This window comes from Triturus cristatus, chromosome 9 (assembly GCF_964204655.1).
Source record: "Triturus cristatus chromosome 9, aTriCri1.1, whole genome shotgun sequence".
Lineage (NCBI taxonomy): Eukaryota > Metazoa > Chordata > Amphibia > Caudata > Salamandridae > Triturus > Triturus cristatus.
Genome location: NC_140592.1, coordinates 651,145,915 through 651,167,125, shown reverse-complemented (window position 1 = coordinate 651,167,125; position 21,211 = coordinate 651,145,915). Strand labels below are relative to the sequence as shown.

Sequence of the window (21,211 nt, the reverse complement as noted above, 5' to 3'; positions counted from 1 at the left end):
AAACATAGTGAAACGCTTGTGGAGTATTTGGAAGGATAGTGTTTCGATCTCATCTTGAGGGGTTACTCGTATGGGCAGGCAGGTCAGATGGTTTTTAAACAGTATCGCTACCCTTCCCCCTTTTCGATCTTTCCTGTCTTGGCTAACAATTTTGTAGTTGGCTGGTAGAACATTAGCAACGTCCGGGGAGTTGTTTTTGTCCAGCCATGTTTCCGTAATAAATACGAGATCAGGATTCTTTTCATTAAGAGTGTCCCAGATATTGATAGAATGCTTCGGGACTGACCTTGCATTAAAGTATATGCATGATAGTTTAAGAGTGTTGAGTTCTGACTGCTTTCTTATCTGGCTTTGTCCCAGACTGCACCATTTACATGAATTGCAAGAGAATGGGCCATGTGTTTCTCCCGGACAAGTTTTAGGACAGTGAGAGCAGTCAAGGCCTGGGTGGTGCGAGAGAGCTAGTAGTGCATCTCTTGTATATCTCTGGGTGCTTAGGTCCGGTTTGTCCCCGGCAGGGTTTCGGGTTTCTCGCCCCTAGCCCCATCCGGTCGCGGATGGGCGCAGACGGGCTTGCCTTGGGCGCGCCTCTGGCACGCCAGTGGCGCGCCCGCTGCGTGCGTCCGCTGGCACATCGGTCTGTTGTAGTGGAGAGCACGGGAGCCTGGCGCTGCCCTCCCAGAGACCGGAAATGCTGCGCGATTGGACCCGCTGTTCCCTGGTACACCTTCCACTCAATCGGCACACTGCCGTGGTGGATCGGGGCAGGGGAGCTAGCGAGGACCAAGAAGTCACAGATAGTAAGTTTTAAGTTTTAAATGTGCAAATGAGCAAATGATCAAAGTGAGCACAGTGAGCGAGCAGCAGGATAAAAATAAGTTTTTTAAAAACTTGTAATCTTTTAAGACCAGCCAATAAAATTACCGCTTAGTGCCTGAGTGTACCGCTGTTTAGCAGCAGCTTTCCCCCAGTAATGCTGCGCGTCCGCTGGCCCATCGGTCTGTTGTAGCGGAGAGCGCAGGAGCCTGGCTCCGCCCTCCCAGAGACCGGAAATGCTGCGCGATTGGACCCGCTGTTCCCTGGTACGCCCTCCACTCAATCGGCACACAGCCGTGGTGGACCGGGGCAGGGGAGCTAGCAGGGACCAAGAAGTCACAGATAGTAAGTTTTAAGTTTTAAATGTGCAAATGATGATGATGATGATGATTGAAGCCTCTCCCACAACCAGAATGTTTGCTCGCAATTGGCTGCTCAACCCAGAGATCATACTCGCTAGTGAGTCATCGATCTCAATATTCTAGTTGTAAGTAGTCCCTTGTCCATCTTAGGGTACCTTAGTGAGTCTAGGCAATGATCAACCCCTGTTCAGAGCTTACCTGGAATTGATGTCTCCCATGTGCTCAGTCTTGGCAGATAGCTAGTAAGGATTTGTTGAACTCTTTCTTAGTCCCCAAGAAGGACAATGGGATGATCTGTTGACATTGCTACAGAGGGCAGGAATACACAGATCACAAAGAGTAACTGAGTACTTTGCATCCAGAGACCACAACTGCCATTGCCAGTAGCGGAGAGGTTGTCGTCTCTCAAATGTATAGGCCAGCTGGTTCCAGCTGGCTTGTCAGAGCTGGGACACCTGTCCTCACCCTGAAAGTCAGTGCATGCAGTCATCACTTTTGTGGAGTTAGACACACTTCTCCCTCAGTATGCTGTGCAATACATGACTGGGAATGCACAAGCGATTGTAAAAAAGGGGGGCTACGTGGAGTGCAGCAGGACGCGGACAGAATCCGGCTATCAGTTGCACATAGGCACATATGAGCAAGTGCTATAAAATGAAAGGACAGGATGGCGCACTTAAGTGTTATGCTACTGTCTTATGGAATCCCTCTGGCACAATTAACAACTCTGGATGTGACATCATTGGCAAATGAAAGATAATATGTCAGTAAGGGTTGCACCCCTTGCATTCAAATATTCTATATAGCTTTTTAAAAATAATAATGTCATAGAAAGAGTTATTTCCATACTCATGTTCATATCAAACACAATCAATACCTCTGTGTCTGAACAAATAGGATAGCCATGTTTTTACCATGGGAGGACTCTATCCTTCTATGTGTTTCTACTTTCGGGTCTCTAATAATATGAGTTAGAACAGAGAAAATAACAAAATTGTTTCACAACTCTTACCGGATATCTTATTTACTCTTCTGATCCTGAAATGATTTTGGCTTCCTAGTATCATGCCGGCACCTTGCCTTATCTTCAGCTTGACGTCATATCCATTGATTGTGAGATTGAGCAAGTCTTCATCCTTCCCGTAGGTGTTCTCGATCAATAGATTTGCAGAGGAATTGAACAAAATGATTTGCCCTCTGTCCTCATACTCCCACTGCACACGCCTAGACATTGCCTCAGCCTTGAACCGATGGATTAGATTCTGGCGGAGGAGGCTTTCCACTCTCCCACGGACAATAGCAGCATAAGGCAGCAAACCTTGAATTTGAATCCCTCTTGTGTTTCGAATAAGAAGGCAATGGCTGCTCATCCCTTTCAAAGATTGAACACATTCAGTGTCTTTGAGAGCTGGAAGTCCATCACTGGCTATGGTATCCTTAAACAAGTTTCGCTCTGTGAGGTGAAAGATTTCCTCCTTCAGTTTGTTAATATCATCATGCTTCCCGGATATATGCAGCACTACAATCTTCCACACTTCTAAATGAGAAAAATATATGTAAAAGTATTAAAATTCAGTACAAGGCATAGAGAAAATACAGTAAGTTTATCAATGTATGTAAACCTAATCAGTCTGCGATTGATTTTCTACAAAATAAATCAACTCATTTAGTAATTTTGGATACAAAACTGAAGTCACTACATGCTCAGATGTAGGGCTGACCATACAGATACAAGAAGGCAACCCAGCATAAGAGGTGCAATCATGGACTGCAATTCACCAACATGCAAAGAGTGGCAAATCACACACAAACCCATACAAAAGACCACCAATGGCAATAAAAGTTTGACTTCTCACCTTCCCTTAGACTTTCAACAACCCATTGGCTGCTGAAAGGCCAGGAGAAGGGCAAGGAGTGGAAACTGCAGAAAATAAACAGGTCTCCAAGACCCAACATGCATTAGCATTAATAAACCAAATCCAAAATCAAGTTATTCACGGTTTTGATGTAGTAACAGCCAGGAAGAAAAGCTATTTCCACCTGTTTCTTAGTCATTAGGGGAAACAATTGCTTTCCCTTTCATTCTCCCACTCGGTTCCCAGAGCCTCAAACAAAGTGGAAGAGTGTGGACAGGCGGTCTTACCCACTCTTATCTGCTGCTCCATAGGCTCCATACACAAGAGAGAGGCGGGAACACATGGGAAGTAAATTGCCTGTGCAAGACGCTGGGTCAGCTTAACTTGGCTCCTCCTTTACACGTCACTTATTTATGTTGATTTATGTAAATTATTATTTCTTTATTTCTTGTGTTCTAATTTTCTAATATAACAATAGGGCTTTCAAACTGAAATGCTCTATAACTCAGCAGGATTATTTAACGTGTGCATACTACTACTGTTAAATAGAAATGTATTTCTTGTTCATAATCATATGAATGTTTAACAATATAATTCCAAATTTTATACAGTTAGGATTTATTCCACATAATATTTCATGCATGTATTAATTGTGAACCATGCGTGCCCTTATATTCAAACTCCAAGTGTACTCTAACTGTTGTGTTAAATTAGCATAACCAAGAGCCTGAATTTTCTGAATTTTTATGTTTACATTTTCACATGAGAATTTTTAGGTTTGAGTGTTCTCTCCTCTGGAGGTGCAGATACAAGGCTTCATTAGTTAGTGTAGGGCATTGTTTGTTCGTAGCGATAGCTAGGTATGGGAGGAAGCGTTGACACGAAGACGCGTTAATAAGGTGGGAGAAGAGTTCTCATAGCGGAGAAGGGACACTCAAGAACAATCAAATGTGCTCAATTGAAGGTGTGCAAGAAGAGTTGTATATTTCTAAATTCCACCTAGGATGAAGAAAAGTACTGGAAAGGGATGATGCTGGTTTCCTTGAACACTTCCTGTGCTAATAGATGTTGTATTGTTAGCTAGAGAGCACCTTTAGGATTTCATGAGGTACAAACCACTTATGCTATTTCTCTCACTGTGTAGCCTTATGCTATACACTCTAGGCTTGGAGCACTTTTGCGAAAGACTCCATCATACTGACACCTGTTCCCTGTTTCCCCGTAGGTTATCAGGGCATCTCCACAGTTAGCGTAGAGAAGGGTAAGCTAGATTTATTCTCGTTATACTATATTTTACAATATGCTTTTGCGACTCATTTATATCAGTTTGTTTCTGAGACTTTAAAAAACCCACTAACTTTCTTCAGTAGTCCTAGTTTTATTGTGTCACTAATTTGTTGCACATTTATTGAGATATATAATGCATGTCTACTCCCTTATTATGTCTCAAGCACGGATAAAGGTTCACAGATCAAAGGAAGAAAATCAGCAGAATTAGAGCTACTCAATGCCATCTCCTAAGTAAGCCACAAGTACCTCCCAAATTCACACAGAGAGAAAAATGTGCAACTTCGACAAGGGGCTTTCGGATTACCTTATCAGCACTGTGCCTGCTCGCAGCTCTCAATGTGAGTAGAGAGCAAGGATTTGGTCAGAGAGGGGGAGGAAAGACACAGATGGTGGTTGGGTGGAAGGAGGCCAGGTATATTTTCAATGTAGGCAAGATGGATACTATATGGTTCACAGGAGGCCATGTGCTTTTTTAACTTTTATATGCATAGCTTGGTGGGAATGGATGGGACGAGATCAGATATTATTGTTTTTATATTGGAGAGGGTTAAGGTAGAGTTACTGTTGAGGGTGGTGTGGGATGGTTTCAGAATACAGTTATCCTTTTCTTAATTTTGAATGGCAGAGGCAAGGGATTGTCAGTTGGCAGACACAAGGTGTTTAACAGGACAGGGGACTGAGGCAGGTGAAGACGTACCGTAAGATTCTCCCATGAATCCTTTAAACCTGCGCAGCTATTAAAACTAGCAGCAGCTGATTTGGGTCGGCATACATAATATGTGAGGAAAGGGGCATATTATATTGTGTGGTTGTGTGACCTCACCATGTAATACACTCATAATACCAACTTGGGTCCGGTCAGGCTTATTTGGTAAACCTTAGCTCAACCTTAAGTAGTTGTGGCTTCCAGCAGTAAGGCTTACACAAAGGAACAAGTGTAAAAGCATTTAGAAGAGCCAAAATAAAGAAATAGGAAAGTCACACAACACGAAAGAAGGTCAACACCAGTTTTTTAATAAGAGTTCTAATATTTATGAATTTTAGACACCATAATGAAAAAAATCAACTTGAGGGTTCTGGAGATGTAGATTTTGAAGTAAAATGTAATTTGCAGCTTTTCATTCAAAACGGATATTAGCATTATCAACTACTGCGGTTAGCGGAAACTTTGTAAAAACTTTTAAAGAGTTGTGTTTCGTTACTATGCCCCCTTTGGGGCAACAACCTGGGCGGGGGGAAGTCAAGGGGCTAGTTGGAATTTCTAGGACAGTTGCCTTGTCACCAAAGCAGTCTCAAGTCCAGTTCCAGGCTCTACAGGCAAACTGCCATAGACTTTAATGGAGTGGTTGGGGTGCAAAGGATAATGATTTTGAAGATGCTGTAGGATTGCTGAGGATGCTGTGCTGTTCACGGGGAGCTTCCTGAGGCTACTTCTTGGTCCATGGTGTTATAGGGGTGACTTTGGCCACAGGGAAATATGTCCTTCTAAGTCCTCTTGAGTCCCGCAAAAGTCCAGTTGCTATTAGACTCCTGGTCATAGCAAAACCAGCAGTTCCCTTTCCTGAAGCCTAGTTTCCATCTTGTGCAACCAAACTGCACTCTGATGACTCTCCCCAGACTCAGGTGCAACTTTTGAGGGACATGAACTCCTTGGCTGCACGTCAGTGACAATCGGGCAATTGTGGCCACTGACTAGCCAGGATGGGCTTCCTCAGCTTTTGTTACCCTGTTGATCCAATAGCGAGTCAGCCAACTGAATCATGGAATTCACCTCTTCAGTCTGGGGCTCAGGAGTGACCTTTCCAAAAGACAGACACAGTTTGGTAACTGGTCTCCCCTCTCTGTCCCAGAAGCTAAACCGTTTACCCGAACAAAAGAGCAACCTGCAGGAGACTGGAATGGATATATAAGCGAGGAGGCTCGGTTTTTTTTTGCAGTGGTGTCTTTATTTTGTGTTTATTGCACGTAAAAACACACACAAACAAATATTTATTTATTTATATATGTGAGGAATCATCCTGAAATGACGGTGAGCTTTTCTTTATTTTCTTTTATCTCCCTCTAGGTCTTCAGATGTGGAAGGACCCCCCGGAAACTCGGATAAAAGAGAGTAGTGGTAAATATTTATTCAAGGGAAATTCAATAATCTACCTTCACCACCTCCTTTAGTGCTCAGGCTGAAAATGGTGCTTGACAATTTATAATAATGAACAAAAAAAATAGATGGGGTATATATAGAACTGAGTGGAAGAGCAACAGATAACCTCTAGGTCTCCTCCCCACCTCTTTTATTCAGGGTATGCAAGTCAACTCTATACCATATAGAGTCATGGGAGTTTAGGGCAGAGTAAAGGGAGGCTCAAGATATTCAGAGGATTTCTCAATTAGTCTGTTCCCCTTGTTCCAAAATGAGAAATCCGTCATCCAGTTTTATTTTCTACCCCAGTGCCTTCTGAGATATGTAGTGCTCTGCAGGCTAGGGGCATTTAGGTGAAAAACAAGAATAAATTGTATAGTAGAGTACCCCTTAACCAACACTCCCATGTATAGCATCTCCTCTGCCTCACTCCTTGTATATAGTACTTCAAACCTTGTGTACTCACACGATATGCAGCATCTCTGGCTGTTCAGCGTCCTCTGGGGCAATCCACTATTCCTCTGGACCGGACACGTCCTCTCTACTGAGAGGGGGTCCTTCGGGTCTCCCCTGCTTGACGTCTTTTTTGCCAGGCTCCGGGGTGTCCACTGTCTTCCTCTGCTCCGCGGTGTCCCAATCAACATTTCCCTAACCTCTGGCAGCTTCTAACTCTTATATCCTGCTGTTGGCATCTTCCTCCTTCGTCACCCTTCAGGCTTCTCAGTTTTCCTTTCTTCAGTCCGGACGTCACAGGGTTAGTTCTCCCAGTCCCTGAGCCCGCCTCTCTGTTTATAGTAAGTCGCTTTTTACTGTCTGGGTGACGGTGGTGCGGGTCAGTTTAACCCCTTTTTCCTTTCTCTTTCAGGCTTCGTGACGCCGATGGAGTCAATCTTGAGGACGATATGGCGAAGTACAGGTAAGGAGGAACTCCCAGGGGCACAACTTGTCACATCACCCCTTTCGTATGTGTCCACCATTTGTCCTTCAAAGGTGGCTTCCCTATTTGAAGCTCACCATTTGTGCTCATGGGTGGCCTCCTGCCAGAGGGGGTAACACCTCTTCCAATGGTAGGCCTCTATTGTTTCCGCTCCTGGGAGTCGTTCATTCTTCTCCCAGGAGGTCAGAGGACTGCCTGGTTGCCAGCATCTGCTAATGGCATACTGGAAAACATGGGAAACAAAGCGGCAACTTTCCTAAAGTTGCATTTCTTTAAAAGTTCCTTTTAATTCTTGGGCATCAAGTTGGGTTTAATGCAACGATTATTTTGATTCCTTGAAGTACCTAATATATCCATTCAGAAGTTTGAATAGCTGAGTTATCAGCGTGTAACCCTGTAGACGCGGATGGGGGTACTATCCTTTCTACAGTAAAAACAACATGGGGTTCTTCCTAATGTCCTACCTTTTAATATACAGTACCTTGCCACAGCACTCGATAGGCCTGCTGAATGGGTGGCTTATATAGATGAAAAGGGTAGGTTTGGGCTTTGCCATTCGTTTAAATGGCAAAGTCGAGGTAGCAGTTTACAACTGCTATGACAATCTGCAGTGGCAGGCCGGGAGATATGCTTTCACATTGTCATATCCACAATAAGTGCAGCAGCCCTGGTGCGAGACTTTAACTTAAAGTTGTACCAATTGGATAAAAGCCAATCAAACATAGACTTGTGAGGGTCAGAGCACTGGCCCTGTGGTCTGGTTAACAGGCCTCAGTGCAGTCTCAGAGTCGCAAAACCAGCAGCATCAGTCCAAAACTTTGCGGGTGATCATGCAAAAGAGGCATTTCTTACGACAAAGGATTGCATATGGATATCAATATTCTGGGTAGCTTTTTCACCTTGAGGTTACAATTTACATCAAGGACCCACCTTGTGGAAAATGTCCTGTTTTATGTCATTTGAATGATCGAATTTTGATCAGCTGGAACTCAAAATCTTCAGATAATGATACAGTGAAGTGAATGCTAGACAGCACAAGCTTAAAGGGTTCAGGCAGATCGCTTTCGCAATAAACAGGTTAAATAAATAAAACCATGATTAAATTGCCTAATAGTTTCAATAATAGCACTGACATCAATGGGCAACCTAAAGATAATGCTAGAGCATCTAGTATGATAAAGACTAAAAAATAATAAAACATTTGCCATAAAAGATAAATAAAGTTAGCATTCCTCGGGGGATTTATACGCCTTACCAGATAAGGTGAATACATGAGTTGGACTAAATTCAGATACTCAAAAGTGGTGCTCTATGCACAATGTCAGCCTGTTCAAAAAACATTCTCTGCAGAATTTACTTTTGAAGTAGCAGATGTAAAAGCAGCCTTAGATGCAGTTACGGGGGTAGAGCTCCTGGCGTGGATATTGTACCAGCTGACCTTTTTTTGCATGACAGGGTTACTTGGTAAAGCTATATATTATTGCTAGCCAATGTAATAGCTTGTGATGCCCCCATGCCAGATTCTTGGCTAGGCACCGAGCTAATACCAATCTTCAAAAAAGGTAACATATCATTACCAGGTAACTATATGCCAATAAACCTAAAAGATTCAATACAAAAGGTTGTGGTACACCTAATATTAGCAAAGGTACAGGAATGGTTTCCGCACATGACAGCCTCCCTCCCCTACAGCCGGGCTTTCGGGAGCGTGTTAGTACCATTGATCAAGTATTTCATTTCTGGCTACTTTATTGGTGGATGGAGTTGATCGCCAAGGGCAGTATGAATGCTCCCTTTTTAGTCTTGTGGATGGTACTACACAACCTGGGTATGCCCATGGTCCTGTTTTCCTTAATCATTCACCTTCACGAGGGAAACTTTGTCCAAGTCCGATGGACCACTCAGGGTGACACTACCGACCGATTTCCAATACTTAAAGGGGGTCGCCAACGGTGTGTGTTGGTCCGACACTATTCTCTTTATTTTTGAATGGCATCTCCCAATTCTTGGCTAACTGCTCAACAGATGCCCTGACTTTAGCAGGTACAAAGATTCCTAACTTAATATTTGCGGATGATAGCTTATAATTTCAAAAACCCCTAGTGGTTTGCAACACATGCTTCTCCGCTTTGAGTAATTCTCCAGGATTCGAGGCTTAGTTATTAATTCTGGCAAAATGAAATTCATGGCATTTAATCAACATAAGTCTTTTAGGGGCATTGAAGCTGGATGCTGATTCCCTCGAACAAACTGATGTTTTTAGTTATTTAGGAGTTACTTTGGCCAAAAATTAGTCCTGGAAATCACAAGTCGAAATAATGGTCCTCAAACACCATGAAATAGCAGGCACATTAGTTAAGGAATTTAAAAGCTCATTTACTAAGCCAATTAGTCTGCTTCTTCTGATTTATGAAGCCAAAGTAGTGGGCTCAATTCTCTACAGTTTGGAATTTTAGGGTTTTACGAATCTAGCCCCACTCACTGTGGAAGAGAATATGTTTTTGGAGAAATGTGATATGTTTTCCACAAAGTACACCCCTCAAACCTTTGCTTTTTGACTTGGGCCGAAAATACTTATTAGATACAGCAAGACTCCTTCAGATCTTATAGTGGCGTAGAATGTGGTTCACCCCTGAGCTGGTCAATTATGCTTAAGCTCTGAGGGATGTTATGGAGGCCGACAGCTCACAGAAGACTGATTGGCTCCATAATATCAAAAGAACATTGACCAATATGGGAATGCAGTCTTTATGGGAGACCCTAACTGGTGTACAGTTCGCCTCGAAAGAAAAAATAAAAGATCATTATTGGCACATGATAATGGCAGATTATCTAAGAGCAATTGAGAGCATCTCACTGACAGGGAGATTCTTTGAATTTGAACCCACCCCCCTCCATGCGCCTTAATGGGCCATTATATCCAAGCCTTTAGATTGGAGGCTATACTTTCTATTCTGGATAGGAATCCTCCCAATAAAATCTTTTTCATGTAACTGGTCTTCCAACGCTAACAACAAATGTCCTCTTTGCACCGATAAAATTGAAACACTCTCTCATGTTTTGATCGCCTGCCCAACATATTTGGGCCCACGAAAAAAATGGCTGAAGCCCACATGTAAGAATCTGGGCACCAGGAGCAGTAGTGTTGCATATAGAATACTGTGCGCCGATCTGTCCCTTCATTATGTATATTCTGTTGCCAAGTTCCTGGGTTGGATGTGGCTCATAAGATTAAAGTTGAGCTCTTAGTTTTTTAACTTGCTAATTTATTGAAGTTTAATTTTATGGGTTTTATTATGGCTATGATGATGATTACATTTTAGGGTAAATATATTATGCAAACAGTGTTGATTATGGTTTTATGTAGAAGGTTTGTGTGACTTTTTTAATTATTTATATTATGTTTATGGCATGCATTGCCAAAATAAATCTTTTGAACTGAACTTAAAACTGTTAAAGCAAGAATGGGTTAGTTTAAGGTAGACAGACAGATTTTACACACATAAAACCATAGAAATTCATCTGTATATTTATAGTTCTTTCAAGTAACTATAACACATTCCCTAAGGTTTCTATAACTTGCCATGCAAGGTTTTCTCATCAAAAATTTCACTGCAAATATTGCAGTGATATTATCAATGATGTCATAGGCGAGGACACGAGTGATGTAATATGTAGGGAATTTAGCAGTGCATGGTGAGGGCATTAGTTATAGTTGCCTCAGGGCACAAGTTATAGTAACAAGAGAACTATAACTACTGAATTTTTATGGTTTTGTATGTGTAAAATCTGAACCTAACTATAACATTCCTGTAAACTTTGTTTTTTTTCAGTGAATTTATATTTTTTAATGCCATTTCTTAACTAGAATGCCCCTGTAACCTTTGGTTGTGTGGGTGTGTAAGGTTTTTGCTGGGTGTGTGAGTGGGTGTGTTAGTGCTTGTGTGGGTCTGTGAATGGGTGTGTGAGTGGTTCTCTGGGCCTGTAAGTAGGTATGTGAGGGGGCTGTATGAGTATGGGAATGGGTGTGCAAGTGGGTTTTTGGGTCTCTAAATATGTGTGACTTGCTGTATGGGTGTGTGAGTGAGTGTGCTAGTGGCTGTGTGAGAGTGCATGTGTGCGTGAGTATGTTCTGGGTGTGCAATTTGGTAAGTAACTTTGTGAGTCTATGAGTGGGTGTGTCACTAGTTGTATGAGTGTGTATGTGGGTGTGTGAGTGCCTGAGAGGGTGTGTGAGTCCCTGTGTGGGTCTGTGAGGGGAGGTGTGATTGGTTCTCTGGGCTTGTAACTGAGTGTGTGAGTGGCTGTATGAGTGTGTAAATGGATGTGTGAGTGGTTTTGGGGTCTCTGAATGGCTGTGTGAGTGGCTGTATGGGTGTCTTAGTAGGAGTGGTTTTCTAGATCTCTGAGGGGGTGAGTGAGTGGCTGTATTGGTGTGTGAGTGGGTGAGTTGGTTTGTGAGTACCTGTGTGGGTCTGTGAGTGGGTGTATGAGTGTTCTCTGGGTCTCTGAGTAGATGTATCAGTGACTGTATGGGTGTGTGACTGGATGTGAGTGGCTGTATGAGTGGGTAAATGGGTGTCTCAGTAGTTTTCTGGGTCTCTGGGTATGTGGGTGCCTGTGTGGATCTGTGATTGTGTGTGTGTGTGGTTCTCAGAGTCTCTGAGTGGATGTATCAGTACCTGTATGGTTATGTGAGAAAAAGGAACCGCCTGTTGGGATAGGCTTACTGGGGGAGGAAAACATATCAATTGAAAAGAACAAAATCTGTCTACCCTTCAAGATATTACTGCCTATACATCAGACCAGCTCTAAGGAATTCCACTGTGTAGGACTTACCAGGAGTGCTTCTTGGCCCCAAGGTCCCTCTAGAGCCAAGGGGACTTTATCCCCCAACTAGTAGTGCATTGGGAGGCACGTTTGCAGAGTGGTGGAGAAAGTTAATTGAGTATAGTTTGTGTACTACTAATGAATGAAAGTATTTCTAACATATATTATGTGAGTGGCTGTGTGACTGTGTGCGAGTGGCTGTATGGGTGTGTGAGTTGGTGTGTGAGTGCCTGTATTGGTCAGTAAGTGGGTGCGCGAGTAGCTGTATGGTTGAATAAGTGGGTGTGTGAGTAACCGTAATGGGTGAATAATGCTGTATTGGTGAGTGAGTAGGAGTGTGAGTACTTGTACGGATATGTGAATGGGAATGTAAGGTGTTGTGTGGGTGTGTTAGTGGCTCTGTTGAGAGGCTGCATGGGTGAGTAAGTGGGTGTGTGAGTGGCTACTTGGGTGAGTGAGTGGGAGTAGCTATATAGGTGAGCGAGTGGCTGTGTGAGCAAGTGTATGGGGAGTGGGTCGCTCAGTGGGTAGGTGTATGGGTACGTGAGTGGCTGTGTGTGTGTGAATGGCTCTGTGAATGAGTAAGTGGGTGTGTGAGTGGTTGTATTGTTAGGTCATTGGGTGAATGAGACGTTGTGTGGGGTCTGAGTGGGTGTGTGAGTGAGTGGTTCTGTGGATGATGTCATGATTGATGTCATTTGAGATGTCATCAGTGATGTCACTGACCATGTTATAAGTGTTGTAATATGTGAGGTCATAAACAGTGCATTACGGGGGCGTAAGTTATAGTTTGCTCAGGTAACTATAACTGCTGAATTTCTCAGGTTTTGTACACGTGAAATCTAAATATAACGTCCCTGCAACCTTTGTTTTGTTCAGTGAATTACTAAGCTTTTTTTAAATTTGATTTCCTTACTATAACATCCCTGTCACCTTTGTTTTTTTAGTCAATTTCTAGTCTTTTTATGTTGTTTCCTAACTATGACGTCCCTGTAATCTCTGTTTTTAAGTGAGTTTTTTTTACATTTAATTACTAACTGTAACCAATCACCTTTGAGAGTGAGTGTATGGGTGAGTGAGTGAGTGCATGGGTATAGTGAGAGCACGTTCTTGTTGGAAGCGTGTCACTCGAATTGCACTCCGGTGGAGAAATTAATCAAGCGAAGTTTGTATGTAGTTCATCAATTTATTCAGTTCACATGAATTTAATCATTCCTTTGAAAAGGTATCGTTATCACTGGCGATTATACATCACAAACGAGTGTATTGTGTTCATAACTCGGTATAGCCCAATGCATTTCGGGCCGGTGCGGCCCTTCGTCAGGGGCGGCACTAAAAGGGAGGATACAAGGGAACAGCTTTTACTAAATATGGAAGTATCAACATTGGTAAAAAGCAAAATACAAAAAACGTAAATTCACATTGCAAATTAACCAGTTTAACTGAGAAAAACAACAAGCGTTAATGTGTACAGCATTCAAGAAGTGTACTTAAAGTGAGGCAATGGTTCGTTGATGAGTGCGTGATGTGGTGTCGAAGAACAATTATTTTAAGAAAAAGAATTGTAAATAAGATGTGCAAGTCGACGGTCAGTCGTTTAAAACGAGTATTAATGTTAGGCTGAATTATGTGCGGACAAAGAACGAAAGTAAACATGAGACCGTGTGAAGAAAAAGTAAATAGCGTGAGTGAGAAACGTAACAAGTGCGAGTGATTAAAATTAAAACGAGTTTGAAGATGGTTTAAGCGAGCGAAAATCACACGAAAATCGAAGGAAAGGGGTGAAGGAAGAGTTTAGGTGCCAAATGAAAAAAAGCGCCAAAGGTGTATTAGTAAACGCAGAACAGCGCGAGTGTAGAAAAGCAAAATGGTGTAATCAGGTAGCGTATTCCACTTACGTGATGTTAGATCATTCAAAGCAGAGCAGTCTTAGGTGCCGGTTTCTCAGCAAGTCAATAGACTGTGAGACGCGCGCGGTTTTTAAAAGATGTCAGGTGATGATTATCACTAATCAGGTGTGCAAGGCTGCATAGCCAATCGTGTGCGTCGATGTTAGTCAATGTGTCATCCAACGTAGGTAACGCCGATAGGTTAGTTAACGGAGGTAGAGACGAATCAAAAATAGGAAAATACAAGCCTATTATAAAGTAACAGCAACTCCGTACTCTCGTTTAAGAGAATACGTGAAAGGTAAAGAGTGCGTATACGGTCAAAACGTGAGTAAAACAGTCAAAGAGAAATGTAAAAGGAGAAAAAGCGAAGAAACATAAGTATACAATCAAACGTAGTCTGGAAAAAAGGGGAAAAGTAAGCCCAGTGACAGGAAAAAGTCCTGTCAATGTATTGATCCAGCTAATCACAAAGTAACGTGAAATAAGGGAGTGTGTGAGGTAAATACTGAATCCAAATAAAAAATAACACATATTACGATGGAAAATACAAACTTACAGTACACTGGAAGATGCTGACATGCAATATTCATGATTAATAATAATAGCAACAAGTAGCTGGCTAAATAAACAACTAAGGTAGAGCATCAGGGAATACAAGGTTGTGAGGTCCCAGGTGCTCATGGGTGTGTGCCCATAAGCCTCATATCAAGGTGTACTCAGAATATCGGAGAACAAATCAGAGTCAAAGAACATTACAGAAAGCAACCAAGATCAAAACGGTCATTAAGTCCTTTGGGGTGAATCGAATCAAGCTTATTGATCCAAAAAATTTCACGTTGCAATAGATGTTGGGTGTTGTTTCTTCCTTTTATGATCGGTACTTGTTCGAGAATCAAGAAACGTAGTTGGCAAATGTTATGTTGTAAACGATCAAAATGGGTAGCAATAGGAGACTTTGCCTGGTGAGTGCGTATGTTGCTCTTGTGTTCGTTCAGACGAATACGTATTTTTCTCTCCGTCTTGCCAACGTAAACAAGCCCACAGGGGCATTTGAGTAAGTAGATGACATTCTGTGTGTTGCACGTGGCTGTTACGGATAAATTTATGGGAAAACCTTTGTGAGGGTGTGCGATCTTATTACCCTTAATAATGGAGTTACAGTTTCCGCAGTTCAAACAGGGGACAGTGCTTTTGAATTCACTGGTTTGCTCTTTTTTGGGCGTGGATAAAAGTTGTTTCAAATTTTGAGATCTTTGGTATGCAAATCTAGGTTGTGAATCAAAGATGTGTTGGAAGTCAGGTTCATTGCTCAGTATCGGCCAGTACCTTAGCACAATTTTCTTGATTTGATGACTTCTCGTTGAGAATTTTGAGATGAACACGGATCTAATTTCTTGTTGGACCTGCGGTTTAGGTTGAAGCAAGTCCTGTCTGGTAGGGATATCAGCTTTGGTGATAGCATTTTCCAAGATCATAACAGGATAATTACGTTGTTTAAATTTGTCTATACAGGAAGTTTTGCTAGATTGGTAAAGTTCATCTGAGCTGGAGATTCTTTTGAGTCGTAACAACTGCGAATAAGGTAGATGTTTTTTTAAGGAAGGCTGATGAAAACTGTCATAGTGTAATAGGTTGTTCCTGTCGGTGGGTTTGGTGTATACTTGTGTAGTAAGTTGATTTCCAGTGTTGGTGACGAGGGTATCCAAAAAAGTTACTGACTCTTTACTGATGTTGTGGGTAAATTCGATTCGATGATCCACTGTATTAAGAGTGTCTATCAGTTGAACCAGAAGGGTAGTCGGTCCTTTCCAAATGATAAAGATATCATCTATGTACCTTTTGTAGAGAATCAAGTTGTTTGTCCAATCAGTGTTGCAGAGAATGTGATCCAGTTCAAAACGATACATGTAGAGATTGGCGTACGTGGGCGCTGCACAATTGCCCATAGATGTGCCTGAGCATTGCATATAGTACGTTCCAGACCATTCAAAGTAACTGTGGTAGAGTGAAAAATGCATGAGTTCCATGAGAAATATATTCAGATTGGTAGGTTTGTCAGTCTGAAGTAAAAATGATTCTATAGCTTCCAGTCCTTTGTCATGAGGAATTGATGTGTATAGTGACTTTACATCAATTGTAGCTAATGTAGTATCAGGGGTGATTTGATTCTGTATTGACTGTAAGATGTTTAAGAAATCGGTGGTGTCTTTAATATATGTTGACATCGATTGGACTGATGGTTGTAAGTGTTTGTCCAAGTATCTTCCCACCGGTTCATGAATTGAGTTAACTGTCGATACAATGGGTCTGAACGGGGGTTTAGTTGCATGTTTGTGAATTTTGGGTAACATGTATATATATGGAATAGCCGGATTTTCCTTGATTAGAAATCTCTTGTCTTCATCTTTGATGGTGCCTTTTTCATACGCATTGTTCACAATAATCATGAGAATATTTGTGAATTCTTTGGTAGGATCTGATGATATTGGCATGTAAATATCGGAGTTTTGAACATGTTCGTTGACGTTGTCATGGTAAAAGGTAGAATCCATGATAACTAGGGCACCCCCTTTATCGGCTTCTCTGAAGGTAATTTCAGGTTTGTTAGCCAAGTATTTGAGAGTGTCATGTTCTTTTCGTGTCAAATTGGCAAAAGTGCTTTTGGTGTGGTAAGTAATCTTCATGAGATCTTTTTTAACAATTGTTTCGAAAGCATCTAGTGCTTTGTGGCTGGATGGAGCCATAAACGTACTTTTGTTCCTTAGACCAAGTAACGTGTTTTCTCTGGGTGTATCCGGTGTTTGGATGATGTTATGAAAAAAGTGTTTCAATCTTAGTGATCTCATGAATTTAAAAAGGCTGATTTCTGTTTCCAACTGGTTAGAATGGTAAGTGGGTACAAATGAAGTACCTTTTTGTAGAGTTTGAATTTGAAATTGTGTGAGAGTGTAACCGGAAATGTTGATTACTAGGTTCTCTGACTGCGTGTACTTTTTGCGATGGTTTTGGACGTGGACTTTCCTCCTGGATCTCCTGGTGGTTTTGGACCTAATCCTAAAAAATGTTGTCTGTTAGTGCTGGTTGATGGTTCTTCACTGGCTGCTTGAAATGATTCTGTTGATTCAGAAGACTCCGTGGTTGGTTTGGTGGGTGCACTGGTAGAAGGTCTGTTGATGGCAGAAGAGTCGTCAGAGGATGTGGCGTCTGACTCAAACGTGCGACCTGTTTGTTTGCGTTGTTGTCTTCTTGTAGCGTAAACATCGGCCCAGGTGTAGACCTCTCCGAGTTTATAATCTACTGTATCACGCTTAAATTTTCTAGTTTTTCTCTCGTTAATTTCATTTGTATATGCGTCTAGTTGTTTATTGATATCTGCTAGTGTCGCATTCCAATCAGTGTCTGATAAATTTGTAGAGATGTCCTGTCTGAGGTCGTCAATTTCTTTAGACAAATCTTCCAATAGTTTAGATAATTCTTCTACAATCAGGAGTATTAGGTCGAGTGAACATTTGTTGAGGATGGCTTCCCAACGTAATGTGAATCTTGGATTGTTCTTGCATAAGGTTGATTTGAGTGCTATCCTTAATCCTCTTGGGATCCGTTGGACCTTGTGGTACCTGATGAGGGTACTCGCGTGCAAGCGTTGATTTATAGCTCTTTTGGATGTATATAGTAGTTGCTTTATATTAGATTGAACAGAGGTTGTGCTAGTGCTGGATCCTGTAGTATCCTCGAAAAGTGCATATATACGTTGTGTTTCTTCGTGTGTATACATGAAAGTCTCTGTTCTACTTTCTTTGTTGAGTTCCATGTCATCCATGTGCATGGGTATCTCAGTGGGAGTGTGAGGGAGTGCATGAGGGTCTCAATGGGTGTGTGAGTATCTGTATGGGTCTAGGAGTGGCTGGATCAGTGTCTCACTGGGAGAGTGAGTGTCTCAGTGGGTCTGTGAGTAAGCACATGAGTGTCTGAGTGAGTGTTTCAGTGGGTCTGTGATAGTGTCTCAGTGGGTTTGCAAGTGCTTCAATTAAGTTGTCAGTCTGTGAGTGCAGGAGTATCCATGTAGGTCTGTGAGTGGGTACATTAGTGCCTAAGTGGGTCTGTGAGTATCTGAGTGGGTCTTTGAGTGGCTGTGTGAGTGGCTGAATAGGTCTGTAAGTGGGTGCATGTGTGTCTGAATGGGTCTGTCAGTGGCTGTGTAAGTGGCTGTATTGCTCTGTGAGTGGGTTCATGAGTGTCAGTGCTTCTGTGAGTGGGTGTGTGAGTGTCTGAGTGGGTCTGTGAAAGGGTAGAGGAGGGAAGAGTCTAGAAAGGTTTTTTGGGGATCATAGTAGTAGAATGCAGTTTAGGATGAGTCAGACAGTGGAGGTAGACAATACATTTAGAGAGGTATGGGGTGAGAAATAGGGTAGTGCATTGGAGAGAGTAATAGAATAAGGTATGGGATGAGTCAGAGAGTGAAGGCTCCCTGCGGGGAGCAAAGGAAGTCACACAATGCACATTCCAGACCATGGCATATGAAGACTCACCGTAAACATCCAGCCTCTCAACGTAACTCAGTACAAATTTGGACTTGCACTCAAAATGAAATGCCAAACCAGGTTAGTTATGGAAGTGAGTGAATCAAGAGCGAAGCATAGCTACAATTCTGCCATGTGATATGACCGAGATTTTCACATTATATTTAGCCTGTATTTTTGCGAATATGTTTTTAAGTCTATGTCACATGAACCATTCAGAAAGTGCTTGTTAAGGGCATGTTACTGTTCACACTCAGGGGTTATACAAAAAGCAAGCACAAAGGGTCCTAAATATTTACATTACGTAAAATGAGCCGTTGCTGCAACAGGGCTTTAAAAACTTGGCAAGTTAGGCTGTCGCTATTAGCACATCAGGTCTTCATGGCACTGGGCTCCCTCGCCTCTTTTACACATCTATTTTTATCAGGAAATGTATGGGGCAGGTTGGTTAATGTTCATCTCATGTTCAGATGCCTCTGGTTCAAAGTTTGGTCACAGGCTAGTTGCTGTTGTTCACTGCATTAAGGGAGACCAGGTACCCCTCTAGCTGCACTGTACGCAGAGCCTAATTTTATTGCTATATCAGAAACTATTGCTCTCAAGCTAATTCTCTATTGGGTAAGATTGGTGAGAAACCCTAAGACCACAGTTTTCGTAGAAACCCTTGAGGAAGTCACAGCCAGTTGCTCCTGTCGAGGCTATACATGGTTGTCACATGTACAAAAAATGTTGAAGGAATTACAGCTGATATCTCTGTGGGATGCTCCTGGAAGTGTTAGACAGGATACTGCAGCTCTGATTAAAGAAGAGTACTTTACGGTATGCCAGGCTCTAACGCAGCCCTCTATTACGTGTAATTACTTCAAAAACACCTATGGCCTTTAATGTCCAGAATATCTGGACATTCCATGCCCTGAATTAAAGCGAACATTATATTTTAGATTCCGAATAGGTATCCTCCCAACCAGGAAATTCATTATATATGTCGACATATGTTTGATTGCCGATTCGATTGTCGTGATTGTAGTGTTGGTGGTCTGGATAATCTAACCAATTTTATGCTCTTTTGTAATAAATATGTAGCCGCCCGGTGGAGATGGCTCTCTCCCCTCTTTAAACACTATGGAGTCAGATGTGTTAAACCAGATGATATGAATGTGGTTACCTCCATAGCATGGGTACTCACAAACTTTCTCTCGGGAGCCAAATTTACAGTGTGTTTTGTGGCTGAGGGCCACACCTGTGGGGTTGGGGTCAGTGGGGGGGCAGCGCTAGAGTAAAAACAAACTGTGACCATGAGATCGAACACAGGCCCCTGCAGCGGATGCATTAGTCCACTGAGCCACCAGACCCAGCATACACACGTCAGTCTGTCTGTCTCTGTGTCTCTGTCTGTCTCTGCCTCTGCGTGTCTCTGCCTCTGCGTGTCTCTGCCTCTGCGTGTCTCTGCCTCTGCGTGTCTCTGCCTCTGCGTGTCTCTGCCTCTGCGTGTCTCTGCCTCTGCGTGTCTCTGCCTCTGCGTGTCTCTGCCTCTGCGTGTCTCTGCCTCTGCGTGTCTCTGCCTCTGCGTGTCTCTGCCTCTGTATGTGTTTATGTGTGTGTGTGTCTCTGTGTGGGTGTCTCTGTGTGTGTGTCTCTGTGTGTGTGTCTCTGTGCGTGTGTCTCTGTGCGTGTGTCTCTGTGTGTGTCTCAGTATCTGTGTGTGTGTCTCTGTGTGTGTGTTTCTCTGTGTGTGTGTTTCTCTGTGTGTCTGTCTCTGTATGTGTCTCTGTGTCTGTGTGTGTCTCTCTGTCTCTGTGTGTCTCGATCTCTCTCTGTCTCAGTCTCTGTGTCTCAGTCTCTGTGTCTCAGTCTCTGTGTCTCAGTCTCTGTGTCTCAGTCTCTGTGTCTCAGTCTCTGTGTCTCAGTCTCTGTGTCTCAGTCTCTGTGTGTGTGTGTGTGTGTGTGTGTGTGTGTCTCTGTGTGAGCGTGTCTGTCTGTGCGTGTGTGTGTCCGTGCGTGTGTCTGTGCTTGTGTCTGTCTGTGCTTGTGTCTGTCTGTGCGTGTGCCTCTGCCTGTGCATGAGCCTCTGTCTGTGCATGTGCCTGTCTCTGTGTGTGCCTGTCTCTGTGTGTGCCTGTCTCTGTGTGTGCCTCTGTCTGTGTGTGTCTCTGTCTGTGTGTGTCTCTGTCTGTGTGTGTGTGTCTCTCTCTGTCTCTGTGTGTGTCTCTCTCTGTCGGTGTGCCTCTCTGTCTGTGTCTGTGTATCTCACTGTCTGTATGTCTCTGTCTCTGTGTGTCTGTCTCTGGGTGTGTCTGTGTGTGTGTGTGTGTGTCTGTGTGTGTGTGTCTGTGTGTATCCGTGTGTCTGTGTGTGAGTGTATCTCTGTCTCTGTGTCTCTCTGCGTGTGTGTGTCTGTGTGTCTCTGTGTGTGTGTGTGTGACTGTGTGTGTCTCTCTGCGTGTGTGTGCGTGTGTGTCTCTGTGTGTGTGTCTCTGTGGGTGTGTCTGTCTGTGTGTGTGTGTGTGTGTCTGTGCGTGTCTGTCTGTGCGTGTTTGGCTGTGTGTGTGCCTGTCTGTGTGTGTGCCTGTC

The 21,211-nt window shown here is 42.9% G+C and overlaps 1 protein-coding gene across 2 annotated transcripts in view; it reads right to left on the bottom strand.

Annotated features, from left to right (window-relative positions):
- Positions 1–21,211, bottom strand: part of LOC146798442 (uncharacterized) — a 549,773-nt gene that overhangs the window by 53,764 nt on the left and 474,798 nt on the right. For both annotated transcript variants that reach the window (XM_085625710.1, XM_085625711.1), the window contains one exon: positions 2,191–2,715. In XM_085625710.1, coding sequence (XP_085481836.1) covers positions 2,191–2,715 — 525 coding nt within the window. The remainder of the gene's footprint in view (positions 1–2,190; positions 2,716–21,211) is intronic.